Below are 27,964 nucleotides of genomic sequence, written 5' to 3'. Positions count from 1 at the left end.
GACGGGAGATGAGCTTGGCACTGCCAGTAATAATACAGGGCCCCCAGGCCTGGGCAAGCAGGGAGGGGCACTGGCGGAGCTGCCTGTGGGCTGAGTTCCCCTCCCCCACCGTTCCTGGCACCTAATGAAGGGGGTTTAGGGAGATGATTAAGGGGTCCATGGAACAGCAGGAATGTCAGGGGCCCACAGTGGCTCAGCACCAGCTCCAGGCTGGGTCAGATCAGCCCCCCCCACCCCCGGAGCATCCCAGCTGCCCTACGCCCTTTCCCGCTCAATCTCCTTCACCCCGGCCCTCCCAGAGCCAGGGAGAGAACCCAGGCGTCCTGGTTCCCAGCCTCCCCTGCTCTAACCACTAGACCCCACTCCCCTACCAGAGCGGGGCGGGGACTGATCGGCTGTCTTCTCACACCCAGCTGGCGCTCTGCCGTTACATTTTCTATCGGCCGTGTCTATTTTTTCCTCCTTTCTTCCTCCTTCCCCTTGTTCTCTGCAGAGAGCCCGAGCGTCACGAATGGGGGACGGGGCCTTTGTTCCTGTGAGCCGCCTTGCTCCCCGCTGCTCCTAACCAGCCCCAGTCGCAATCTGCCACGGCTTCCATCGTCGTGCCTGCTCCAGCAGGGCGTGGGGACTGCACCGGACAGCGCCGAAAGAGAAGACAGCTGGACTGAGGTGCCAAGGGGGTGCTGGGCAGGGGGCGCTCTCCTCTGCCAGTCATTGCAGACCCTGGTGCTCCAGGGCAGGGCAGGGAGGGTGCTCTGTAGGGGGCGTTCTTCTACCCGGTAGTGCTGCGGGGCAGGTATCTCCCCCAGCTTGGTGAATCTTTTTGTCAACACCTATCCCATAGTGATCCCTGGGTTCTGGGGTGAAACCTGGCGCAAATTTACCCCTCTCTGGGCCTGTGAGCTTCTGAGCCTCCCAGTACCACCAAGCTCCCCATAGCACAGCCCCCCCTTTTGGTTCAGGGGTCTTTGGCAGCCAGGGGAGCACCCCCTCCTTTTCAGCCAGCAGCCTCTAGGTACAGCCCTGACTGCAAGGGGAAGATATCCCAGCCACACACCCCTTAGACTCTAGAGGTCACTCGCCCCTTTACCAACCACTTCCCAGCTGGTCTCTCCTCCACCCTCCTAACTTCCTGGGCCCTGCTTAGCTTGCAGAGACCAGCTGGTATCACAACTCGGGGTGTGTATAGGGGCAAATTGGTGGCTGGCTTCTGGGGGGAGTGGGGGAGGGAAGGGAGTGTGGCATTGTGTACCCCTCACACACACCCCTCTGAGACATACATCCCTTGCACACCCTCCTCTGCTACACACACACACCTCTACTACATACACACACATGCACACACACCCCTCTGACACATACACCCTCACACATTCCTGGGCTACATACACCCCTTGCACACACACATACACCCTCACACACTCCAGTGTTACATACACCCTTGCACATACACATACACCCTCACACACCCCAGTGTTACATACACCCTTGCACATACACATACACCCTCACACACCCCTCTGAGACATACATCCCTTGCACACACATACTTGCACCCTCCTCTGCTACACACACATACACACACACCCCTCTATTACATGCACACACACACACACCTCTGACACATACACCTCACACACCCCTCTGTACATACACCCCTTGCACACCCACACACCCCTCTGCTACATACACCCTTTGGACAACCCCTGCCCCTCACCTGCTTACCTTCTCTCATTGCCTTGCTCTGATGGGGGGGGGACGGGACCCCAGACAGCAGGGCTGGGTGGATTGAGATTTGGGGGAGCCCGGGGGGGGGCAAAGGGGTAATCTCTTCCCCCCATCCGCCCCCCCTTCCTGCTCCAAGCTCTCCCCTCCCACTGGGCTCCATCCCTCTCTCTTCACAACCCCCTCCCTTTTCACTTCAGGGGTGATTCCTGTTTCCCCACACACCCACACCCCCCTTTCTCCGGGGGTGGCTGGCTTGGGGCCCCCCCTCCGCTTCAGGCAGCCACGGCCCGCAGCGCCCGGCTCCAACCTGCGCCCGCCTGGCTGGGCGGCGATGGGCTGTGAATGTTAATGACCCTGGCGCTGTGTGTGTGTGAGTGTGTGTCCCAGGCGGGTGTGTGTGTGTGCGGGGGGGATGGGGGGGTGCGCGCGCCAGCCAGCCGGGGAGGGTGTAGCTCTGCGTTAGAGGAGTCAACCCCCCCGCTCCCCCCCCCCTCCCCGGTCCCCACTGCGCGCTCCCCGGGCGCACGGAGAAAGGTGACCCGAGGGGAAGGGGGGAAAAACCAGCCGAGCGGAGTCCGGGCGAGCAGGGAGGAGACACGGGCCGGCGGATCGGCCATTCTGGGAGGAGGAGAGGAGAGGAGAGGGGGGCCCCCCCGACCCCCCTGCCGGAGAAGCTGGGGCGGCGGGGGGGGGGGCCTCCGGGAGCCGAAGCAGACGCGTTTGGCATCGCGCTAACTTCGGATGCAACATGTGTAGCGGCTGCCGGGCGGCGGAGCTGGGGCTGCTGCAACCTTGAGGAGGGACAGACGGGGGGGGGGGGCGATGTCGCCTCTTGGGAGCTTTCCCCGCGGGGGGGCTTAGCCTGGGTTTTCTCCAGGCAGGACAAAGGGGGGAGGGGGCGGGAACCCGCCGCTGCCCGGGTTGCGGAGCCGGTGTCGCTCCGGATTTTGCCCGGCTCCGGCTCTGCTGCAGAGGTTCTGAGCTCCCCGCCCTGCTATGCAACGGAGGTGTCATGAAAAGGTAAGAGGCTTCCCCCTTCCTCCTGGGCTGGGGCTGAGACACCCTCACACCCCCAGACAGACTCCCTGCCACACACACAAAACCACCCTGACACACACACAGACACCTTGGCGCACACGCCCTGACACACACTGACCCTGACACACACACACCTTGACACAAACACAGACACCCTGACACACACACCTTGACCCTGACACACACAAACACCCTGATACACACACACAGACACCCTGACACACAGAGGCACACAGATACCCTGACCCTGAGACAGACACAAACACTCTGATACACAGACACATATCGGCACACAGACACCCTGACAGACACCCTGACGCACACTCAGACACACAAATAGACACCCTAACCCAAACAGACAGACACACACTCAGACACCCTGACACACACACAGAGGTTATTGTGCAGGTGCAATAGGCACAGACGGATTGTGCATTGCTGAGCTGTGTGAGTGCCTTGTGGCTGTGCAGAGACCATTTGGCTGTCAAGCAGCACAGAGAATTTCTCTTTCAATATCTATTTATCCAGCCCCAGACACTCCACCCCATCCACCCCATCTATAAATCCCCAGCCACCCCATCTATCTATCTATCTATCTATCTATCTATCTATCTATCTATCTATCTATCTATCTATCTATCTATCTATACCCACACACCCCATCTATCTATCTATCTATCTATCTATCTATCCCCACACACCCCATCTATCTATCTATCTATCTATCTATCTATCTATCTATCCCCACACACCCCATCTATCTATCTATCTATCTATCTATCTATCTATCTATCTATCCCCACACACCCCATCTATCTATCTATCTATCTATCTATCTATCTATCTATCTATCTATCCCCACACACCCCATCTATCTATCTATCTATCTATCTATCTATCTATCCCCACACACCCCATCTATCTATCTATCTATCTATCTATCTATCTATCTATCTATCTATCCCCACACACCCCATCTATCTATCTATCTATCTATCTATCTATCTATCTATCTATCTACCTATCTATCCCCATTCACCCCCTCTATCTAATCTATCTTTCTATCTATCCTCATTCACCCCATCTATCTATCTATCTATCTATCTATCTATCTATCTATCTATCTATCTATCTATCTATCTATCCCCACACACCCCATCTATCTATCTATCTATCTCTCTATCTATCTATCTATCTATCCCCACACACCCCCTCTATCTATCTATTTATCTATCTATCCCCATTCACCCCCTCTATCTAATCTATCTATCTATCCCCATTCACCCTATCTATCTATCTATCTATCTATCTATCTATCTATCTATCCCCACACACCCTATCTATCTATCTATCTATCTATCTATCCATCCCCCACCCCCACCCCCAAGCCATACATTTTCTTGCTCCGTTTCCCCCCAGCGATGTGACTGTCTTGTCCCCATTCTCTGGGGCTGATCCCTTTTTCTGCCAGGAGCATTTGGTACCCCTGGCGGTGCAGGAATCGCGGCATCCCGGTCACCTTTCCCAAAACTCCTCTCTGAAGGGCAGATGGCCCCCAGTGCCGTTACCCACTACCCCTGAGGCTGGCGCTTTGGGGAGCTAAGATCACAGCATTCCCTCGGTCCCTGCCACCTGTTCCTCGTGAGATGGGCACTATTTTAGTTCTCGGTATTTCACCCACCTTCTTCCATACATGACTGGTCCATATACCCCCAGTGGTGCCTATATCCTGTCCAGAGCAGAGCTGGAAAGCAGCCCAGCAGGAAGCATAGCGAGCCCAAGGTACAGTGCATGGGTGAGGCAGAAAAACAGGGCTTCCTTTGGGTCCAGATGCTGGGCCGTATACACACTCCAGTCCTTAGAGGCAGTTGTCATGCAAGTAAGCTGCCTCTTGTTTGTAGGAGAAGGTGGAACCTGTCCTTAGGAGATCCTGTGAGGATCTCCAAGATAGATTGGATGAAACTGGTTCATATAACTGGTCTCTACTGTGGGGGGCTTGAACGGTCCCATATAAGTAGTCTTTATATTAGAAGGGGCTCCAGCAAGATTAAGTTGTCCATATAAGTGGTCTCTACTATAGGGGGGTGCAGTGAGGGAGAAGTGGTTTCTATGAGCAGTCCATATAACTAGTCTCTATGCGAATGAGGGGCTTTGTGAGGGTGGAGTGGTCTATATATAACTGGTCTCTATACATGGAGGAACTGGAGACATATAACTGGTCTCTATACATGGGGGAACTGTGAAGATGGAGTAGTCTGTATGAGCAGTCCATATAACCAGTATCTATGAGTGATTGGGTCTGTGCAGGTCGAGCACTCCATATGAGTGGTCCATATAACCAGCCTCTATGCAACGGAGAGGTTTCATGAGGGTGGAGTGGTCTATATAACTGATCTCTATACAAGGGGGGGCTCGATGGGGGTGAAGCAGTTCATATAAGTGGTCCGTATAACCAGTCTCTATGCTAGAGGGGTTTGTGTTGGGTACCTGGCATTGGATAGCCCGTGTGTAGGGAGAAGCATTCTCTGTATAAGGGCTTGGATGGAGCAGTCTGTATGAGCAGTCTATATAACAAGTCTCTATGCAGAGGTGGACTTTGTGTGGGTGGAATGGTTCATATAACTGGTCTCTATAAAAGGGGTGTGGGGGGGTGGAGCATTGTGTATGAACAATCCATATAACCAGTATCTATGTGTGATGGGGGTCTATGGAGGTGGATCAGTCCATGTGAGTGGTCCATTGAACCAGTTGCTATGCTAGAGGGGTAAGTGTGGGGCATTTGGCATCGGGTAGGTGGTCTGTACAGATAGGCAGTCTCTATGCAAGGGCTTGGATAGAGCAGTGTGTATGAACAGTCTATATAACCAGTCTCTATGAGACAGGGAGCTCTGTGGGTGTGGAGCAGTCCATTGGAGTGGTTCATACAACCAGTCTCTATGAGACAGGGAGCTCTGTGGGGGTGGAGCAATCCATCGGAATGGTCCATTGACCAGTCCCTATGCTAGAGAGGTTTATGTTGGGTCCCTGGCATTGGGTCAGGTAACCAGTCCATATAGAATGGCAGTCATTACACAAGAGCTTGGGGGCTCAGTGGGGGCAGGGCAGTCCCTATCACTGGTCTCTATAGGAGGGTGTACCCGGGCAGGGTGCAAGAAGGATATGAGTGGCAGCAGGACAAAATGGGAGTGATTTCTCAGCTGGTCATTTTAATAATCACCACCTGTCTGGTGGTGAAAGGAGAAATGTCTCAGTCCCTTCAGGGAGCTGGCACTCTCCCTGTTCTGCAGTGAGAGAAACTGTGGCACACAGAAGGGAAGGGTCTCACTTGAGGTCACAGAGGGAGCTGGGATTTCAGGAGTCCTGAAGCCCACCCCGACCCCCACTTCAACCACTCTACACCCCACTCCCCTCCCAGAATCTCTGCTCCCCTTCCCCTGGGGGCATCTTTCTTTCCGTCACACAGTCTGGAGCGGTTCACAGCCGTGTGTACGCACCTCAGGGCAGCCAGTCAAGAAACAGGGCACAGGCCCCAAACTGGTTGTGAGTGTTATAATTTGATTGTGCCAGCCCCATACCCAGTGTGAATGCCTCAGGCCCTACCACAGCCGTAACACGGAGCCACCAACAGTGCCGCTGGGTGCGCCAGTCTGTCTTGCCGCCCAGGTGAGCCCGCCCTTGCGATAGATGGTCCCTTATGCCAAAACTCGCAACAATATTCAGGTTACTGCCAGTCCCCAAGGCCCGGTCATTTACCCCAAGTCAGTTGCACCCGAGATCTCACACCAACCACAAGGCCTGTAGAGAATCCTGGAATAAACTAACTGAAGATTGATTCACCAGGGGAAAGAAATAGAGCAACTGACAAGGTTAAAGCAGGTGAACACACACACACACACACACACACACACACACACACACACACACACACACACACGAGGTACAGTCCTAGGCAGGGGTGCTGGAACGGGTGGGTCTGGCCTCATCACTTTTTATCAGGACGAGCGACAGAGGTGAGGGGGCAGACAGGAGTGAGCAGGGGGCATGGCATTGGGGAGAAGGGGCGGTGCATGGGGCGGGGCCTTAGGGGAAGGGGGCAGGGCCTCAGCTCAGGCACCAGTGGCCCGCCCTCCTTTAGGAAGGTTCCCCCGCTCCTGGTGTTCGGGTCCAGGACAGTAGCTGCTCTGATGTGCAAGCTCTGTCTCTCCTTGAGGAATAACCCAAGCCAGTTACCCTGGGGATCCGTTGCTTATGCTTAGAAATATGGCCCTCTCTGAGCAGCACAGCCCCACTGTTTTCTTCTGCTCTGGGATTTTTATTCCCTCCCCCCAGAGTTCAGAGCTGTGATGGGACGTCCCCGCTTCGTGGGCGTCGGGGGCGCCCTCACCAAAGTCTTTTGTCCCCCCCCCCAACGGTTTGTCTGGAGTCTGCTGGCCTTCTTGTGCTGGGCAGGAGCCGACGCCTCATGGGGTGGACTGGGATTTCTCTCCTGACTTGGCGGGAGTGGGGGCGGGTGTCCCAGTTTCAGAGCAAACAGGTTTAGAGTTACAGAGCAAATATTTTAAGGTGGGACACAGATGTGATAAGTGAGATTAAGGCCGGCAGCAATTTACAAGCATTTCGTAGGAAATCTGTCTCCTGTTTTACCGCTGGGAACACACCAGTGAGCCAGGCTGGTTTCCAGCCACACATCTGTCAGTGTTCAGTGAGGCCTGGGGGCCTTGGCCTGAGCTGGCACCTCCTCTGCCAGTGTCACACTTTCTTCCTTCGTGCCAATGGGCAGCACCCCATGCCCCATCCCAGCAAATCCCCAGTCCCAGCCTCTGAGCTCACCCCCTTTCTGGGGCCCCCAGACTCCTGGAGCCTATGACCTCCCCCTGCTCAAAGTTACCCCCCTTCTTCTCAGACACCCACCCAGACTCCTGGGTCCTATCCTCAGAGAACACCCCTGGCCTGGGGCACCTGGATTTCTGGGACCCTATCAATGCCGAGGTCTCCTCAGCTTCCCCTTCTGAAACGCCAGGACTCCTGAGTCCTCCAACCCCCTGTCCATCCCTACCCCAATGTCTGGGAGACACAGGCAGGGCTAGTGCGGGGGGGAGGCACCCCCCCCTTCCAAGGAGATCCCAGAAACAGGCATTCATGCACAGTCAGAGCACACACATATCCTGGCACAAGCCAATCCCTGAGACAGGCACAGATGCACACTCAGATCCAGCCCTTGTCCACCAACCCCCAGCAAGGAAATTCCCAGAGACAGGCGCAGTCGCAGCCGAAGCCCACACATCCCTCAAAAAGAGACACCAGGGACTTGTGCACATGCAGTCAGACTCGATATACCCCTCTCACAAGCCGAGTCCAGAAACAGACAGACATACACACACAGTCAGACGCAGAGCCGAGACTGGCAGTCTCACACAGTCAACCGGCAGTCACACAATATACAGCCAAACACAGAAGCCAGAGACAGATGGTAACGCACACACAGTCAGACGCAAAGCCCAGAAAGAGACAGGCAGTTTCTCTCTCTCTCTCTCTCCCTCTCTCTCTTTCTCTCTCTCTCTCTCTCTCACACACACACACACACACACACACACTCAACAGGTAGTCACACATGCACAGTTGGATCCGAGCCCATTGATATTTTAACTATGGGCCCTGAATAGGGCTTTGCAGTTTCTGTCCCGGGGCAGGATATCGAACCCCGCAGCCGGCTGTATTACGTCCAAGTTTGGCTGTCACCTGGAGAGAACACAACAGCCATTCCCTTCCTCATGGGGTGGCCTTCCCACAAGGGTCCTGCTGTCGCATGGGAGTAGTGTGAATTTCACATGGCAAAGTTCAGGAGATTTTGGCGTGTTCCAACCAGTTGACATCAGTTGGAGGAGCCACCTGTAGCTAGGGGCAGAATCTGTGTGCAAATGACAATGCATCTGCACGCACGGCCAGTACAGCATGTAGTCGACATCCCACCCAATGTACGCTGCATGTCACAACTCCGCCAGTAGTGTTACACTCATGTGCAGAGAGAGTGTCTTGAGAAATGTAACTACATATGCTCTGAAGGACACACAAATGTACAGACTGTACCTCCACACCCTCGTGAATATGCTGTTCCTATGTTCCACTGTCATAAAAACACCTTCACGCTGGAGCTTCATACCCTCCTAAATACCCTCTCAGACTGTGCCTACACACTTTCGCACTGCAGCTACACTCCTTTATGCTATCCCTACACACCTTTCCACACTGTCCTGACAACCATCCCTAGCTACACACAATACTCTACTGATACACAGCCTATAAGTGTGTTTTCAGGCAATACCTACACACTTTCATAATGTAGCTACACAACTTTGCACTCTCAAGTGGAAGCTACATAGTTTCACACTGGACTGACACCTACATCCCTTCATACTGTACTTACACCCCAAACTAAATATATTTTCAGGCTGTATCTGTAAATCCACAGATTGTGCCTTTGCACCCGCAACAGTGCACAGTCACACTGTACCTACATTTTTACACTGTGGTTATACATCCATACAAATACACTCGCAGGCTCCAGCAACGCACATGCAGTACAGTTACCATCTTCACATTGTACCTACACAACATCATACATCCACTTTCTCACTGTACTTATACATCTTCAGATTTTCAGGCTATTACCTACACATCCCTATAATACACAGTCACACTGTATCTACACCTGTGTAGACTAGAACTACTCCCCCCCACCAAGTACACTTTCATGCTGTACCTACAGCAACTTCAGACCAGAGGCGTGAGGCAGTCACACTGATCCTACAGCCCATACGTAACACTGTCTCTGTTCACCATCAAACACCACCACTGCAGACACCTCAGCAACAGGCAGCCTCCATCCATCTCTTCACCTGTCCCTTGTCCATTGCTCCACCTGTCTCTCTGTCTGTCCCTCCACCAGTCCTGTTGTCCATCCCTCCACCTGTCTCTGTCCATCTTTCCCCCTGTCTCTCTTCTAGTGCCTCCAGCTGTCCCCTTCTCTGGTCCTCTGTCTGCACCTCGTCCTGTATCTCAGTCCATCCCTCCACCTGTCTCTGTTCATGCTTCTCTCTGTCCCCTTGTCTGTCCCTCTGCCTGTCCCCTTGTCCATCCCTCTGCCTGTCTCTGTCCATCCTTCCGCCTGTCCCTCTTTTAGTGCCTCCACCTGTCCCCTTCTCTGGCCCTCTGTCTGCACCTCCGCCTCTCAGTCCATCCCTCCACCTGTCTCTCCCATCTCGCCAAGGCCTCTGTCTGCATGTTTTCCTCTCCCCACCCTACCGCCCCGCTGCAGCTCTCTGGCACAATCCCCCCACCCCACCCCCTGCTCTAGTTCCCAGAATAACCCTCTAATAGGTATTTATGAGAAAATTTCCCCTGCCCTGGTTGAAGCAGAGAGCCCGGCTATTAGCTGTTCCACCATGGTCGAGCTGAACCAGCTGCAGCGAGCAAGACCAGCCCCTTGATCGAGATGCAGAAAAGGGGGAGTGGGGGGAGAGAGAGAGAGAGAGAGAGAGAGCAACCGGAAAAAGTCGCTTTGCTCTCTTACTGCACAAAAGACACAGCCGCTGTCCTGGGCACCCCTGGCCCGGCACCAGGACGCAGCCCTTCTGGGGTGGGGCACGGGGGCTGGGTATCCGGGCACCTCTGGCCCGGCACTGGGATGTGGGCCCTCTGGGGTGGGGCATGGAGGCTGGGTATCTGGGGACCTCTGGTCCGGCACTGGGATGTGGACCCTCTGGGGTGGGGCACGGGGGCTGGGTATCTGGGGACCTCTGGTCCGGCACTGGGATGTGGACCCTCTGGGGTGGGGCACGGGGGCTGGGTATCCGGGACCGCTCGCCTGGCCCTGGGATGTGGCCCCTCTGGGGAGGGCTGCAGCAGGGGCTGTGGGTGGGTGGCCGCGTGTCCCATCACCCCAGGGCCGTGTAGGTTTCCATGTTTCCCTCCTGCTGAGACATGAAGCGAGACAGGGAAGAATGAAAGCGAGAGAGGCCAGCGCGGCCCCAGGGGGGAGAGGAAATCAATACAGTTCCAGCAGGCGCAGGAGAGGGGCGGGGGGCAAGGGGGGATGCGAGGGGTGGAGAGCGGAGGGAAGTGGGGGTGAGAGAGCACAGACGGCAGATGAATTATGAGGGCTCATGGAGCGGGACTGGCTGGCTGGCTCGATTGGCAGGACTCCTGGGTTCTCTCCCCAGCTTGGGGAGGGGAGTGGGGTCTAGTGGTTAGAGCTGGGGGGGGCTGGGAACCAGGATTCCTGGGTTCTCTCCCCGGTGAGGGGAGGGTAGTGGGGGCTAGTGGCTAGAGTGGGAGAGGCTAGGAGCCAGGTTCTGTCCCCGGCTCTGGGAGGGGAGCGTGCTGGCGTGTCTGTATCTTAGGGTGTGTGTGTGTGTGTTTTTTTCTGTCAGAGCCCTTTGGGATGTGTGTATCTGGTGGGGTTCAGGTGTAGATTTCTCACGGGGGGGGGGCGTGCTTGGTGTGTATCTTCCAGCACTTTGGGGAGATGCATGTGTACTTGTGTGTGAGTCATGTGTCTGATCGGGAGGGCAGGGAAGGGAAGGGGCAGGATACCACGGTAGATGGGCCCATGGCTCCAATCGGGGAAGGCAGGGAGAGGGCGGGATACCGGGGTAGATGGGCCCATGGCTCTGCACAGTGGTGTCGCTGGGGGGGTTAAGCCTGGGATCTATGGAATCTGTTTTCCTTTACGAGCTGTAATTTCCGGAGCTGGCAATCAGTGAAAGTGTTTCTATTCCCAGGCGGATAATCAGGGCCGGCAGTTTACTCTGCTAATCAGCACCTTATGTTAGCGCCTTCCAGCCCCCCAGAGCCAGCTGTGGGACAGCAGGAACATGCTGCTAACCAGACAGCATGGGGGGAATGGGAGATGGGGCCTCTCCCCTCCAGGGGGTGCTGGCTCCCATCTGGCCCCAGGGTGGGTGACTGGCTGGCTCCGGAGGGAGGGGGGTGAGAATGGAACATGGGGCTTTTCCAGGAGGGGTGGGGGACACCGTGTGCATGCTGGGGATGAACATGAAATATTCAGGAGCCGACATGATTTCCCCTCAATTCTGCTGCTGACAAGAATGATCCCCGGATGCCTGGGTTCTGCCTTCCTCCTCCACCTGTCATCACTCCCACGAGGAATCAGCGAGCCACAGAACTGGACCTTACACAGAGGGAGCAACTCAGATCACTAGACCCCTGTTCCCTCCCAGACCCCTCTCCCCTCCCAGACCCAGGGATAGAACCCAGGAATCCTGGATCCCAGCCCCCCACCTCTAATCACTGGACCCCTCTCCCCTCCCAGACCTGGGGATAGAACCCAGGAGTCCTGGATCCCAGCCCCCCCCCCCAATCACTAGACTCCTCTCCCCTCCCAAACCCGGGAATACAAACCAGGAATCCTGCATTCCAGCCACCCCCCTAATCACTTGACCCCATGTCCCTCCCAGAGTCAGGGATAGAACCCAGGAGTCCTGGCTCCCGTCCCAGTGTCTCCCCTGAGGTGGATGCTTCTTGGGGTGGGGGTGGGATGTCGGGTTCCCAGCCTGAGCGAGGTGGACGCCATGGGTGTATGTGGAGGGGTGGAATTGTGGCAGGGGCAGCAGGTGGGCCTTTGGGAAATGGGGCCAAGTGGGGGGGAGGGGCTGTCTCTGTCTTTTTCCCTGCACCCCCCCCTCAGGCCAATGGGTGGGGCTGGGCTGGCCCTTGCCAGGCTGGGAGCCCGTCCATCAGTGCAGGCCCTGACTCAGCCGGCAAGGCAGAGAGCAGCCTGCTCCCACTGGGCTCAGGAGTGAGCCGCGGGCCCATCTACCCCAGTATCCCGGCCCCTCTGTGTAAGGATCAGATCCAGCCTGGGCTCCAGTGGCTCAGATCCAGGGGCCCATCCAGCCTGGGCTCCAGTGTGTGCTTTGAACCCTGTCACTTAGTGCGTGTGCACACGCCCTGTGTGTTCACAGTGGGCATGGGCACGCGTGTGTGTGTGTGCATGTGAGCATGTTCGTGGGAGAGCCTGAGTGTGCTAAGCGTGTGTGTGGCAGCGGGCGCTTCGCATGCCCTTCCCCAAACCAGGTGCATCTCTTGGGGGGTGACTAGTGCATGATGCCATAGTGCTGCTGGGAATGCCTGTAACTGGGGGGACAGGGACGGAGGTCCACACGGGGCAGATTCCATGAGGGGGCTGGGGGTAATCCTTGGGGGAGATTCCGTGGGGGGCACTGGGGGGTGAATCCTAGTGTTGGTGCCCAGGTCTGTGGATCCTGCTGGGCAGGTAGCGAACTCCTGCATTTTTGGGGTGAGGGGGGGGTGTCTGGGCCTGAGGCTCTGACTGGTGCAGATGGGCATCAAGCAGGAACCGGCTACTCTCCGGCCCCTTCCACCGGCTCCCATCTGGCCCCAGGGCAGGGACTGGCTGGCTCAGAGGGGCAGGGAATGGGACATGGGGTCTTTCCCCTCTAGGGGGCGCCGGCTCCCATCTTCACCCAAGGCAGGGACTGGCTGGCTCTGGGGAGCCGGGAATGGGGCACGGGGCCTTTCCCCTTGAGGCAGCGCCCCAGGGTGGGGGATGCTGTATAGAGTCACATGAGCCTAATTCTCTCTTTCCTTCCTTGTTTTCCCCTCCTCTATCTCGATCCTTCCCTCCCAACCCATCCCCTTTTATGCACCCTCTTACCTCCCTTCTCCCTCTCCCCTTCCCTCTGATTCCCCCCTCCAACACCCATTATCCTGTCGCCTGCGGACCCCTCCCCTCTTCCATTGCCCCCTCCCCTGGAATCACCCCCTCCGATGCAGGGGAAGTGCTGAGGCCCTGCGAGATGAGCCTGTCCCCTGGCCCCCCCGCTGCTAGGATGCTCTTTGTGCTGGCTCTGGCCTGCGCCAGCCCCTTCCTGGATCTGCGCCCAGACGGGCCGCGCTCGCTCAACGTGGCCATCATCTTCAGTGGCTCGTCCTACACGCCTGAGAGTGCCCGCTTTGCCCCCACTGCCTTCCGCAACTTCTCCATGGAGGTGAACCCCGTCTCGGTGCTGCTCAATGACACCAACCCCCGCAGCCTCATCGTACGCCTGTGTGACGTTCTCTCCTCCCTGCGCATCCACGGCGTGGTCTTCGAGGACGACACACGCACCGAGGCCGTGGCCCAGATCCTGGACTTCATCTCAGCCCAGACCTCAGTGCCCATCATCGGCATCAACGGGGGCTCGGCCATCGTCCTCACACCCAAGGTGAGGGGGTCACTGGGTTCCAGACCTGCCCCTATTTGCGGCACATTTATCCCTGTAATCCCCACCCATATGCCCAACTCAACCTCAACCCAACCATGCTCAACTCACCCCACAAAACCACGCAACCCAACCGGAATCCCGCTCAACTCAACCCCAACCCAACCCAACCTGACAGTCAACCCCTACCCAACCCATCCCAAACCAACCACACTCAACCCAACCTCAACGCAACCAATCCCAACCCAACCACACTCAACTCAACCCAAACCCAACCCCAATCCAGCCTGACCACACTCAACCCCAACCCAACCACACTCAACCCAACCCCAACTCAACCACAGTCAACTCAACCCGCCCACACTCAACCTCAACCCAATCATACTTAACCCAACCCCAGTGCAACCAATCCCAACCCAACCACACTCAACTCAACCCAAACCCAACCCCAATCCAGCCTGACCACACTCAACCCCAACCCGACCACACTCAACGCAACCCCAACTCAACCACAGTCAACTCAACCCGCCCACACTCAACCTCAACCCAATCATACTTAACCCAACCCCAGTGCAACCAATCCCAACCCGACCACACTCAACCCAACCCCAGCACAACCAATCCCAACCCGACCACACTCAACCCATCCCCATCCCACTCAGCTGAACCCAGCCCATCCCAACCACACTCAACTCAACCCAACACTCAACCCAACCACACTCAACTACACTCAACCCCAACCCAACCACACTGAACTCAACCTGACCACACTCAACCCTAAACCAACCCAAACCAACCACACTCAACTCAACCCCAACCCAACCACACTCAACCCAACCAAACCCCATTCCAACCCAACCACATTCAACCCATTCCAACCCCAACCCAACCAGACCACACTGAACTCCAGCCCGACCTCACCACACCCAACCCATCCCAACCCCACCTCAAACCAACCTCAATCCTACTCAGTTCATTCACAGTCAACCCAACTGCAACTCAGCTCGACTCATCATCTCGACCCAAACCTCAATGCCCAACACTGGTATCAACAGGGGCTCAGCCATCAAAGGGAGGGGGTTGCCAGGCCCCACACCAATGCCTATTTGCCCGCACACTCATCACTACACACCTCACCCATATCTTCAACTCAACCCAACTCCAACCTAACCCTAACTCAACCGAGTGCATGCAACAACCCCACCCTAACCCAGCCCAACATACCCAACGCAACATAACACAGCCCATCCCGACATAATGGAAAACAGCATACACATCCATTCCTGACCCAACCCAACACAAGCTGCCCAGCCCAATGCAACCCAAACCAATCAACATAACCCAGCCCAATCCTATACACCCAGTCTAACGCAGTGCAGCCTATTATCTCAGCCCACACCTCCAAGCCCCTGTGCCCACCATTGGAAGTGTATGCGTCAGGTTTGGATTGAGAGGCATCAGCAGACCTGTGGAGGGGTAGGTGGAAGCCCAGGTGTGGAATTGCACAGAGGCTGTTGTTCAGATTTGAGATGTATAAACAGAGCTGCAGGAGGAGGGGCAGCCCAGAGCCAGGCTAGCAGTAGGCTGCTGGTCAGGACTGAGGGGCATTGGCAGAGCTGGGAAGGGGAAGCCCACGACTGGGATGGTAGGAGCTGCAGGTCAGGATTGAGGAGCACCCCCTGACCTCCCCATTTTCTCCCTGCCCAGGAGAAAGGCTCCACCTTTCTGCAGCTAGGCTCATCGACAGAGCAGCAGCTGCAGGTGATGTTCGAGGTGCTGGAGGAGTACGACTGGACGGCCTTCGCTGTCATCACCACGCTCTTCCCCGGCTATGAGGACTTTGTGGATTACATCGAGGTGCTGACCGACAGCAGCTTCATCGGCTGGGAACACCGGGGCGTCCTGACCCTCAACCTGACTGATGACCCTGACGGCTCCCGGGTCAAGCGCCAGCTGCGGGAGATCCCTGCCCAGATCCGCCTGCTCTACTGTTCCCGCGAGGAGGCAGAGAGCATCTTCCAGGCAGCACGGGATGCCGGCCTCACTGGACCTGGCTATATCTGGTTCATGGTGGGCACCAACCTGGGTGGCACTGACTACATGCCTGAGCACCTGCCTGTTGGCCTCTTCACAGTGTTGTCGGCCGGCTGGCGGGACGACCTGCACCACCGCGTCCAGAACGGGGTGGCCATCATTGCCAAGGGCGCTGAGGCACTCTCCAGGGACTACGGCTTCATTCCCGAGTTCAACAATGACTGCCGGTCACCCAACCTCAGCCAGATCCATGAGAACCTCCACCGGTGAGTTGAGGGAGGCGGGGGGCAGAGTGGGGGATGGAGAGCTGTGAGAATGTGGTGCCCATCAATGCAATCCCAACTCAACCCAACCCCAGCCCCAAGCCAACAGAACCAACTCAGAGGGATGGGTGGGCAGATCTACAGGAATCTGCTGCCCATCAGTGTAATCCCAACCCAACTAACCCAGTCCCACCCCTACAACCCAACTCAACACCAATCCACCTCAGTCAAACCCAACTCAATATAACCAACCCAACAGGGGAGGTGAGCAAATCCACAACCTGTACTGATGAGTGTGGTTGGGGCAGATCTGCCCATCAGCAGAATCCAACCCAACGCCAATCCAATTCGCCCTAACCCAGTCCAACCACACTCAACCCAAACCAACATAACCAAACCAACGGGGGAGGGGACAGAGCCATGACAACCTGCAATGCCCTGGAAACTGGAGTAGAAGAGGAAACGGGATATGGGGCCTTTCCCTTCTAGGGGGCACTGGCTCCAGGGCAGGGGACTGCCTGGCTGAGTGGGGCAACAAGACAGAGGGGCACCAGCAGAGCTGGGGGATGCTGGGTCCCCCCCTAACTCTCTCCCCACCGCCAGGTATTTCATGAACATCACATGGGGGCAAAAGGATTTCTCGTTCAACGAGGATGGCTACCTCATCAACCCATCGCTGGTCGTCATCTCCCTGAACAAGGAGCGCACTTGGGAGGTGGTGAGTACCTGAACCTGCCCACCTGTCTGCCCAGCCCCCTGCCGAAGGCTTGCCCCACCCCCTGCTGGAGCCCTGCCCTATCCCTCTGCCACACCCCTTACCAGAGCTCCACCCTATATCTATGTCATGCCCCCAGCTCTCTGCCCCTCCCACTAACAATGTCTCCCAACCTCCATCTTTCTGCCCAGTGGTTTGGAGGTGGGTTTGGGGTCAAGCCTGGTCTGGGGTGGGGGCTGAGTCTGATCCGCAGGTTTCGGGGGAGTCAGGGTGAGTTTAGAGGGGCAGGTTCAGGGAGATTGGGGTGAGTTTTAGGGGAAGATTTTGGGGTGAATTTGGGGGGCAGGTTTGGGGGGTGTTGGTGAGTTTGGAGGGGCAATTTCAGGGAGATTGGGGTGAGTTTTAGGGGAAGATTTTGGGGTGAGTTTGGGGGGCAGGTTTGGGGGTGTTGGTGAATTTGGAGGGGCTGTTTCATGGAGATTGGGGAGATTTGGGGGGAAGGTTTGGGAGCATAGGGGTGATTTGGCTGGCAGGGTTGGGGAATTTAAGGAGTGAGTTTGGGGGGAAGGTTTGGGGGGCAAGGGTGACTCTGGGGTGTATCCGGTGGTGCTGGGTGAATTTGGTGGGACCGGGGCTCAGGCCCCAGGCAGGCACCCCGCAGTGAAGCCCTCCCACCCCATCCCCACGCAGGTAGGGAGCTGGGAGCACCAGATCCTACGCATGAAGTACCCGGTCTGGTCGCGCTACGGCAAGTTCCTGCAGCCGGTGGATGATGACCAGCACCTGACGGTGGCCACGCTGGAGGAGCGGCCCTTCGTCATTGTCGAGAACATCGACCCGGCCACCGGCACCTGCATCCGGGACTCGGTGCCGTGCCGCAACCAGCTGAACCGCACCGACAGGTACCCACACTGCGAACTTCCCCACGGCAGTGCCCCTGGCGGGGAGCTCCACCCTGTGCTGTGAGCTTCCCCGTGGCAGTGCCCCTGGTGGGGAGCTCCGCCCAGTGCTGCGAGCTTCCCCATGGCAGTGCCACCAGTACTGCAAGCTTCCCTGTGGCCGTGCCCCCGGCGAGGAGTTCCACACAGTGCTGCGAGCTTCCCCATGGCAGTGCCACCAGTACTGCAAGCTTCCCTGTGGCCGTGCCCCCGGCGAGGAGTTCCACACAGTGCTGCGAGCTTCCCCACAGCAGTGCCCCTGGTGGGGAGCTCCGCCCAGCACTGTGAGCTTCCCCGTGGCAGTGCCCCTGGCGGGGAGCTCCACCCAGCGCTGCGAGCTTCCCTGTGGCAGTGCCCCTGGCGAGGAGTTCCACCCAGTGCTGTGAGCTTCCCCATAGCAGTGCCCCTGGCGCTGTGAGCTTCCCCGCAGCAGTGCCTGCTCACAGAGCTGTGTTCTCTGTCCATCCCCATTTCTGTTTTGCTCCCCCCCCAGCCACCCCACGGACCCGCTGCTCTTCGAGAAGAAATGCTGCAAAGGGTTCTGCATCGACATTCTCAAGCGCCTGGCTAAGACCGTGGGCTTCACCTACGACCTCTACCTGGTCACCAACGGCAAGCACGGCAAAAAGATTGACGGGGTCTGGAACGGCATGATCGGAGAGGTGAGACACCTCTGCCTCCAGGCACTGCAGCCCACTCACCTCCCTGAGCCAGGGAGAGAACCCAGGAGCCCTGGCTCCCAGCCCCACTCCTTCTAACCACCAGATCCCACTCCCCTCCCCGAGCTGGGGAGAGAACCCAGGAGTCCTGGCTCCCAGCCTCCATAGGTTGGTGCCACTTTTCCCCTTCTTGGGGATCCCCAGTTTCTCTGCCTCCCTCCAGAAATCCCTGGGCAGGTTGGGGGTTTCTTTCAAAGACCGCCCCCCAATCTCACCTGGTTAATTCCCCCCCTTCAAATCCTTCCCAGAAATACCCTGCTCGCTTTGGGGTCCCACCGTAGCCCCCCTGAACAGCACAGCTGGGTTACTGGGTAAGACTGCCCAGCATTGCATGCGGAAGGGAGAACATCCTTCTGAAGGCTCTGCCCCCTCGCTGACTCCTCCCCCTCGGTCTCCCCCCAGGTGTTTTACCTGCGTGCAGACATGGCCATCGGTTCCCTGACTATCAATGAGGAACGCTCCGAGATCATCGACTTCTCCGTGCCCTTCGTCGAGACGGGCATCAGCGTCATGGTCTCGCGGAGCAACGGGACCGTCTCACCCTCCGCCTTCCTGGGTCAGCGCCCACTGCCACCAGAGGGCGTTGTGGGGAGCTCCTGGGGACTCTGGCCCCAGCCTCTGCCAGCAAGGGGGCTGCGGGGAATAGAACCCAGGAGTCCTAGCTCCCAGCCCCCACCTTGCTCTAACCACTAGAGCCCCTCCCCACCCAGAGCTGGGGAGAGAACCCAGGAAGGTCATTGGGAAGTTTAGACTTGAAATTAGACGAAGGTTTCTAACCATCAGAGGAGTGAAGTTTTGGAATAGCCTTCCAAGGGAAGCAGTGAGGGCAAAAGATCTATCTGGCTTTAAGCTTAAACTCGATAAGTTTATGGAGGAGACGGTATGATGGGATAACATGATTTTGGTAATTAATTGATCTTTAAATATTCATGGTAAATAGGCCTAATGGCCTGTGATGGGATGTTAGATGGGGTGGGATCTGAGTACCCAGGAGAGAATTTTCTGTAGTATCTGGCTGGTGAATCTTGCCCATATGCTCAGCTGATCGCCATATTTGGGGTCGGGAAGGAATTTTCCTCCAGGGCAGATTGGAAGAGGCCCTGGGGGTTTTTCGCCTTCCTCTGTAGCATGGGGCACGGGTCACTTGCTGGCGGATTCTCTGCTCCTTGAAGTCTTTAAACCATGATTTGAGGACTTCAATAGCTCAGACATAGGTGAAAGGTTTTTCGCAGGAGTGGGTGGGTGAGATTCTGTGGCCTGCGTTGTGCAGGAAGTCGGACTAGATGATCATAATGGTCCCTTCTGACCTTAGTATCTATGAATAGCAGCACCCAGCCCCCTTTCCCTAACCACTAGGCCCCCCGGGAGAGAACCTAGGAGTCCTGGCTCCCAGCCCTCTCTGCTCTAACCTCTCACCACCAATCCCCTCCCAGAGCTGTGCATAGAACCCAGGTGTCCAAGCACTGACTGTCACTTCCCCCCGCAGAGCCCTACAGCCCAGCTGTCTGGGTGATGATGTTCGTCATGTGTCTGACCGTGGTGGCCGTCACCGTCTTCATCTTCGAGTACTTCAGCCCCGTGGGTTATAACCGCAGCCTGGCCGCCGGGAAACGTGAGTCCCTCCCTCACCCGCGCCGCTCCGCCCGGGGACAGCAGGGGGCTGCGGATCAGGAGTGAGGGGCGCTAGCAAGGCTGCCTGGGGCGGGGCGGGGCGGGGTGGGGCGCGGAGGTGCTCTGCGGGCTGACCCTTCCCATGGTGCTTTGCAGGCACGGGGGGCTCCAAGTTCACCATTGGCAAGTCCATCTGGCTGCTCTGGGCTCTGGTCTTCAACAACTCGGTGCCGGTGGAGAACCCCAAGGGCACCACCAGCAAGATCATGGTGCTGATCTGGGCTTTCTTCGCCGTCATCTTCCTCGCCAGCTACACGGCCAACCTGGCCGCCTTCATGATCCAGGAGGAGTACGTGGACACGGTGTCGGGGCTGAGCGACCGCAAGGTGAGGCTCTCCCTTTCTGCTGCCCCCCCGATCTCTGTTCCCACAGGCCACCCCTCCCCTGCCGCCAGGAGCCGGGTGCAATCAATCCACTTCCAGATCCAGCCTGCGTCGATCCAGAGATCTTGCTGGCTTCAATACAGGCCTCGGGCATGACAGATCCCATCTAGACAGATCCACTCGATCCCTGGATCTCAATAGAGCCAATCCAGCCAGATCCAAACAACCCACCGGTCTCGTTAGACCACAGGACCAGTGGGTCCATGGATCTCAAAAGAGCTGATCTAGACCGATCCAGTTGATCAGTGGATCGCAGTAGAGCCAGTCTCATGAGATCCAGTCACTTCATAGATCTCCATGGATCCGATCTAGTTTCTCAGACAGTAGATCCCGCTAGATCCAGTCTAGCCTGATCATCTCATTGATCCATGGATCACAATAGAGCAGTGTCACTAGATCCAGCTGATCTATGGGTCACGGTAGATCCAGTATGGCCAGTTCCAGCTGATCCATGGATCATGGTAGATCCTGTCCGGCTCGGCCCAGGGATCCGTGGGTCTCGGTAGATCCCGTATGGCTCAGCCTGGCTGATCTGTGGGTCACGGTAGATCCCGTACAGCTCAGCCCGGCTGATCCATGGATCGCGGTAGATCTCATACGGCTCAGCCCGGCTGATCTGTGGGTCGCGGTAGATCCCGTACGGCTTGGCCCAGCTGATCCATGGGTCACGGTAGATCCTGTATGGCTCAGCCCGGCTGATTGCCATAGACACAGACTAGACAGAGCCCTCACTCCTGGGAGGGGGCGGGACAGGGACACGCGATGGGGGTAACTGACCCCTATGGGGGGTAACTAATCGCTGCCCCCCCAGTTCCAGAAGCCGCAGGACCAGTACCCGCCACTCAAGTTTGGCACCGTGCCCAACGGCAGCACGGAGAAGAACATCCGCAGCAACTACCCCGACATGCACACGTACATGGTGAAGTACAACCAGCGCAGTGTGGAGGACGCCCTGCAGCACCTCAAGTCGGGGTGAGGGGCAGGGCCAGGAGGACGGGCGATGGCAGGAGGAGGCAGGGCCGGAGGGAGGTGGGGCAGGGCCAGGACAAGGGGGCAGGGCCAGAGGCAGATGGGAAGGGGGCAGGCCTGGAGGGAGGTAGGGCAGGGCCAGGACAAGGGGGCAAAGCCAGAGGGAGATGGGGCAGTGCCAGGAGGAGGGGGCAGGGCCAGAGGGAGATGGGAAGGGGGCAGGGCCGGAGGGACGTGGGGCAGGGCCAGGAGGGGTTGGGGCCAGGGCCGGCGGGAGATGGGGTGGGGCCAGGAGGAGGGGGTCGAGCTGGAGGACGAAGGGAAGGGGATAGAGCTGGAGGGAGGTTGGGTGGGGTTGGGGCTGGAGGGAGATGGGAAGGGGCAGGGCCGGAGGGAGGTGGGGCAGGGCCAGGAGGGGTTGGGGCCGGGGCCGGTGGGAGATTGGGTGGGGCCAGGAGGAGGGGGTCGGGCTGGAGGACGAAGGGAAGGGGGTGGAGCTGGAGGGAGGTTGGGTGGGGTTGGGGCTGGAGGGAGGTTGGGTGGGGGTGGGGCTGGAGGGAGATGGGGAAGAGGGCGGGGTCACGGGCAGAAGAGGTGAAGGGCTCGGGGGGGGGGGAAGTAGGGCGGGGCTGGGGGGGCAGACGGGGTTAGAACGCTGTTACCCTGCCCCACACCTCTAACCCCTGCCCCCCCGCTGTCCCCCAGGAAGCTGGACGCCTTCATCTACGACGCGGCCGTGCTGAACTACATGGCGCGGAAGGACGAGGGCTGCAAGCTGGTGACCATCGGCAGCGGGAAGGTCTTCGCCACCACTGGCTACGGCATCGCCCTGCAGAAGGGCTCCCGCTGGAAGCGCCCCATCGACCTGGCGCTGCTGCAGTTCCTGGGCGACGGTACGCGCCGCCCGGACGCCTGGGCTCTCCGCCCGCGCTGGGAGGGGAGCGGGGGCTAGTGGTTAGAGTGTGTGTGTGTGGGGGGGGGGGTCTGGGCGCCCAGACGCCCGGGTCCCATGCCTGCCTGCTGCCTTGCAGACGAGATCGAGATGCTGGAGCGGCTCTGGCTCTCGGGGATCTGCCACAACGACAAGATCGAGGTGATGAGCAGCAAGCTGGACATCGACAACATGGCGGGCGTCTTCTACATGCTGCTGGTGGCCATGGGGCTGAGCCTGCTGGTCTTCGCCTGGGAGCACCTCATCTACTGGAAGCTGCGGCACTGCATGCAGCACACCGGGCGCCTGGACTTCCTGCTGGCCTTCAGCCGGGTGAGGGGCGGCGCTGCCGGTCTGCCCGCGGGCGCCCCCCCCGCGCCCGCCCGCCCCGCCCTCCGCGTCCGTCCCGCCGCCGGCCGGCGCCCCTCCCTCTGCCTCCATCCCGCCCGCCGGCGCCCTTCCCTCTGCGTCCCACCCGCCCCGCCCTCCGCGTCCATCCCGCCGGCGCCCCTCCCTCTGCCTCCATCCCGCCCGCCGGCGCCCCTCCCTCTGCCTCCATCCCGCCCGCCGGCGCCCCTCCCTCTGCGTCCCACCCGCCCCGCCCTCCGCGTCCATCCCGCCGCCCGCCGGCGCCACTCCCTCTGCCTCCATCCCGCCCGCCGGCGCCCCTCCCTCTGCATCTCACCCGCCAGTGCCCCGCCCTCCGCGTCCGTCCCGCCGCCCGCCGGCGCCCCTCCCTCTGCCTCCATCCCGCCCGCCGGCGCCCCTCCCTCTGCGTCCCACCGCCCCGCCCTCCACGTCCGTCCCGCCGCCCGCCAGCGCCCCTCCCTCTGCCTCCATCCCGCCCGCCGACCCCCCTCCCTCTGCCTCCATCCCGCCCGCCGGCGCCCCTCCCTCTGCGTCCCACCTGCCCCGCCCTCCGCATCCATCCCACCACCCGCCAGCGCCCCTCCCTCTGCCTCCATCCCGCCCGCCTGCGCTCCTCCCTCTGCCTCCATCCCGCCCGCCGGCGCCCCTCCCTCTGCCTCCATCCCGCCCGCCGGCGCCCCTCCCTCTGCGTCCCGCCCGCCCCGCCCTCCGCGTCCGTCCCGCCGCCCGCCGGCGCCACTCCCTCTGCCTGCATCCCACCCGCCAGCACCCCTCCCTCTGCGTCCCGCCCGCCCCGACTTCCGTGTCCGTCCCGCCGCCCACCAGCGCCCCTCCCTCTGCCTCCATCCCACCCGCCAGCGCCCCTCCCTCTGCGTCCCGCCCGCCCCGCCCTCCGCGTCCATCCCGCCCACTGGCACCCCTCCCTCTGCCTCCATCCTGCCTGCCAGCGCCCCTCCCGCCCACCAGCGCCCCTCCCTCTGCATCCCGCCCTCCGCGTCCATCCCGCCTGCCGACGACCCTCCCTCTGCCTCCATCCTGCCCACCAGCGCCCCTCTCGCCTGCCAGCGCCCCTCCCTCTCCATCCCGCCCGGCCGCCGGCGCCCCTCCCTCTGCGTCCCTCTGCTGCCCAAAGGTGCCCCTCCCTCTGCCTCTGTCCCGCCCGCTGGCGCCCCTCCCTCTACATCCCACCCACCCGCCGGCGCCCCGCCCTCTGCCTCCGTCCCGCCCGCCAGCGCCCCTCCCTCTGCATCCCGCCCGCCCGCCGGCGCCCCTCCCTCTGCCTCCGTCCCGCCCGCCAGCGCCCCTCCCTCTGCATCCCGCCCGCCCGCCGGCGCCCCTCCCTCTGCCTCCGTCCCGCCCGCCGGCGCCCCTCCCTCTGCCTCCGTCCCGCCCGCCGGCGCCCCTCCCTCTGCGTCCCGCCTGGCTGCCGGCGCCCCTCCCTCTGCATCTCACCCGCCAGTGCCCCTCCCTCTGTGTCCGTCCCGCCCACCGGCGCCCCTCCCTCTGTCCTCCTGCATACCTGCATCCACCCACCTGCAGGCACCCCTCTGTCCCCGTGTCTACTGCCCAACCCCCATTGTCTGCCCGCCCCCCCATCTTCCACCTGTCCTACATCTGCCCCCATCCTCTGCCTGCCCCCCCCACCTCCGCCCATCCCATTCATCCCCCCATCTGCTGCTGGTCCTCCATCCATCCCCACACCCACACTGCTCCATCTGTCCTCCCTCCCTCCAGCCACCCATCCTGGAGTCCTGCAACTATGGTCCCCCCTTGCTGCAGCAGTGCCCCTGTAATAATGGTCCCCCCCTTGCTGCAGCGGTGTCACGGTAATAATGGTCCCCCCCTTGCTGCAGCATTGTCATTGTAATAATGGTCCCCCCTTGCTGCAGCGGTGTCCCTGTAATAACGGTCCCCCCCTTGCTGCAGCAGTGTCACAGTAATTATGGTCCCCCATTGCTGCAGCAGTGCCCCTGTAATAATGGTCCCCGCTTGCTGCAGCAGTGTCCCTGTAATAATGGTCCCCCTTAGCATACACTGCAGTGGTGTCACTGCGATAATGGTTCCCCTGATAGTGCTTGCTGCCTGGGTGTTGCAGCAACAGCACTCCCATAGCCCAGAGGAGGTGGCGTTAGTGGTTCCCCCATGACACACTGGGGGCAGTGTCAAGGTTATAGCGCTCCCACCGGGCGGAGCAGGTGCATTATTGGTCCCACCCCCTGCCTCACGTCTTCTCTCCCCCACCTCCAGGGCATGTACAGCTGCTGCACCAGCGAGGACCCCAAGCTGCAGGACCATCAGCAGCTGCCTATCCTGAACCACGGCTACCCCCCGCAACGCGGGGGGGCCACGGCCTTGCCCAGCCCCCCCGCCCCGCCCCTGCCCTGCAGCAGCTTCCTGCCCCGGGACCGGCGCATCGTGGAGCGCTGGCGCCATGCCCGCAGCCCCAACTGCTACAAGGACCTGTACCCCCCGCCCGCCCCCTCGGAGCCCCCCAAAGCACCCCCGCAGCGCCATGGCCTCCAGAACGCCTTCGCTGAGGGCTTCCACCGCTTCTACGGCCCCATCGAGCCCGAGGGGCTGTCGGACCACCTGGGGGCCAGCGGCGGGGCCCAGGCCAAGAAGCTGGGGCCATGCCAGCTCTCCCCGCCCCTCCGGAGCCTGGAGAACCCCCCGTCCTACTTCGCCATCGTGCGGGAGAAGGAGGGTCCCGACCCGGGCGCCTCGGCCTGGCAGAGGAAGTCGCTGCGGGGACTGTATGAAAGTTTCCAGGCGGGCAAGGCCGGGAGCCGGACACCAGAGGCCAAGAAACACGGTGGTGGGGGGCTGGGCGGCGGCTACGCCACCAAGGGCCCCTGCGAGGCGGAGTGCGGCCGGCCGGCCCAGGAGCCGGGGCGTTACGGCTACACCCGGCTCTCCTACGAAGACGAGCGCAGCCCGCCCCTGGGGGCGGCGCCCTGCGGGCGGGAGCGGCGCTACCGGCGCCCCGAGGAGCCGCGGGACAGCGAGAGCCAGCCCTTGCTCAGGCCCACCTGCCCAGTCGGCCGGTCCCACGTCTGCCGCAGCCGCTCCCGCCCGCTGCCTGCCGGCTTCCCCAGCCAGAGCCGCTACGTGGAGCTCTCGGACTCGGACTCGGAGCCGTGCGAGCGGGACGGGCCGTGCCCGGAGGCCTCCCCCCCGGCCGGGGCACCCCCGGCTGACGGGCACAGCTGCTGGTACGCGGCCCCCGATTTCTTCTGCACCTACCCCTCCCGGGAGCCCCCACTCTTCGCCCCCCACAAGCCTGTGCGCTACTGGTCGGCCGACAAGCTGGCCCCCTGCCGCTCGTGCCACCGGCTTTGCCAGCACTGCGCCAGCCTGGAGCTGCTGCCCCCCCTGACCCCGCCCTGCCGCAAGGAGGCCCGGGGCTACTTCAGCCATTCCGAGGAGCGGCTGGAGCGCTGGCTGGACTGGGAACACCGCCTCTGCGGCCCCTACGGCTGCCTGGCACCCCGGCACCACCCCGGCCTCTACCGGCGCTGCCACCACCACCACTCCTGCGAGCTGGGCCCAGCTGGCTCCCTCCTGCACCCCACCTCCCGCAGCCTGGAGGACCTGAGCTCCTGCCACCTGGTGCGCTGCGGCCTGGCCCCCCACCGCCTCGGCTTCTCCCCGCCCGAGTGCCTCCCACCCCGCCTCAGCCGCAGCGGGGAGCTCTTCACCCGCCGCGGCTCCGCCCACTTCTCCAGCCTCGAGTCGGAGGTATGACCCAGCCACGGCCGCGGGGGGCAGGGGACGTGGGACGTGGGCGCTGCGGTGGACCTGGGGGGGGACTGGGCCATGGCGGCTGATACCACGGCTGTGGGGACAGGGCCACAGCGGCTCATGCCACGGAGGCCACCGCAGACCCAGGGGGACGGTTTAGCTCCTGCCGGTGCCAAGGACCTACGGAGAGGCAGGGGGTGGGTCACAGGCCACGGTCGCGACGCTGCCATGGGGGGCGGTGCCACGCCTGGGCCCACCGACCCACGGAGAGGCGGAGCCTGCCACGGACCCTGGAGAGAGACGGGAGCCGGCCATGGGAACCGGGACGAGGGTGGCCCCCGGCACCACGGATCCAGGCCGAGATGGACCCAGCTGTCATGCCACGGATCTGGACCCCGCAGAAGCGGGGGGTGGGGGGGGCGGCCCGGCTATGTGTGGGGCGGCTGCCCCTGGTATCAGAAACTGGCGAGAGCTGGGGCAGGACCCATTGAGCGGGGTGGGTGATGTCCGTCCTCCCGCCCAGCCCCACAGTGCAGCCGGAGGGGGATGGGCTGGATCCATCCACCAGGGAGCTGGCTGGGGGAGGGGGTTATCAGCCACATGGCCACGCTGCCCCCCCCCCCCCCGCCCCGGCCCTGTCTTGTCTCCAAAGGGCTCTTTCATTGTATTGGGGGGGACACGATCCAGGGCGGTGGGATCTCAAAGGTGGGGGCCGGAATGGAAGTAAAACATCCCATCTGTGGCAGGTGGGGGGCTGTTTGGAGACTTCCCCTCCCCACAGGGGAAAATGTCGGGGAGAGCCTGGCCAGGACTTCACCATGTGTGGGCCGTGGGGGGGTGCCGTGGGGTCCCCCCTTTCAATACACAACCGGGAGTAGCTGTTTCACCTTTTTAAAATCTCTATTTTTCGGGGGAGACGAAACTGTGATTTAAACACCTGCAAAACTGAAACTGTGATTTCCACCACCCCCGTCCGCCTCCTCCCCCGGCGCTCCCCCCTTGTCCTTCTTCACTGGCATCTTTTTCACTGACCCCCCCCCGTCTTTCTCTCCGGCCTTTTCATTTCATTTCCCTTTCCTTGGTTTTCAGCTTTTCACCTTCTGCCTCGTTAGTCACTTTTTTCTTCTCTCTCATCTTCCATCTGTCCCCCATGTACCCCGTCTTCAATCCGTCCCACCCCCCAAAACCCCTGTATCCACCCCCACACCCCTCTCTACCTATC

At 60.2% G+C, this 27,964-nt stretch overlaps 4 protein-coding genes across 10 annotated transcripts in view; 3 read left to right on the top strand and 1 right to left on the bottom strand.

The window, feature by feature from the left end:
* Window positions 1-27,964, bottom strand: part of LOC119564877 (immunoglobulin superfamily member 1-like) — a 967,916-nt gene that overhangs the window by 282,260 nt on the left and 657,692 nt on the right. The window lies entirely within an intron of this gene.
* The window catches only part of LOC119564866 (immunoglobulin superfamily member 1), a 999,687-nt gene that overhangs the window by 525,265 nt on the left and 446,458 nt on the right, over window positions 1-27,964 (top strand). The gene's annotated exons all lie outside the window — the stretch shown is intronic.
* LOC119564865 (immunoglobulin superfamily member 1) overlaps window positions 1-27,964 on the top strand; it is a 798,058-nt gene that overhangs the window by 466,386 nt on the left and 303,708 nt on the right. The gene's annotated exons all lie outside the window — the stretch shown is intronic.
* On the top strand, window positions 466-27,964 carry GRIN2D (glutamate ionotropic receptor NMDA type subunit 2D). 2 transcript variants are annotated; one of them, XM_037888243.2, is made up of 13 exons: window positions 466-669; window positions 13,582-14,012; window positions 15,717-16,309; window positions 16,910-17,024; window positions 17,712-17,923; window positions 18,453-18,621; window positions 19,081-19,234; window positions 20,165-20,290; window positions 20,446-20,675; window positions 21,544-21,704; window positions 22,407-22,594; window positions 22,733-22,965; window positions 25,249-27,964. In XM_037888243.2, the coding sequence occupies exons 2-13, from the start codon at window positions 13,605-13,607 to the stop codon at window positions 26,743-26,745; spliced, it is 4,086 nt and encodes a 1,361-aa protein (XP_037744171.1). In that variant the 5' UTR covers window positions 466-669; window positions 13,582-13,604; the 3' UTR covers window positions 26,746-27,964. The 2 variants fall into 2 exon arrangements, with proteins under 2 accessions (XP_037744171.1, XP_043390548.1); XM_043534613.1 differs by lacking the exon at window positions 466-669 and adding an exon at window positions 2,635-2,748.

The sequence above is a fragment of the Chelonia mydas genome, chromosome 23 (genome assembly GCF_015237465.2).
Source record: "Chelonia mydas isolate rCheMyd1 chromosome 23, rCheMyd1.pri.v2, whole genome shotgun sequence".
In the NCBI taxonomy this organism is placed as follows: Eukaryota; Metazoa; Chordata; order Testudines; family Cheloniidae; genus Chelonia; species Chelonia mydas.
Note: the sequence above shows the minus strand (reverse complement) of the source record. Positions and strands in the feature narration are given on the sequence as shown.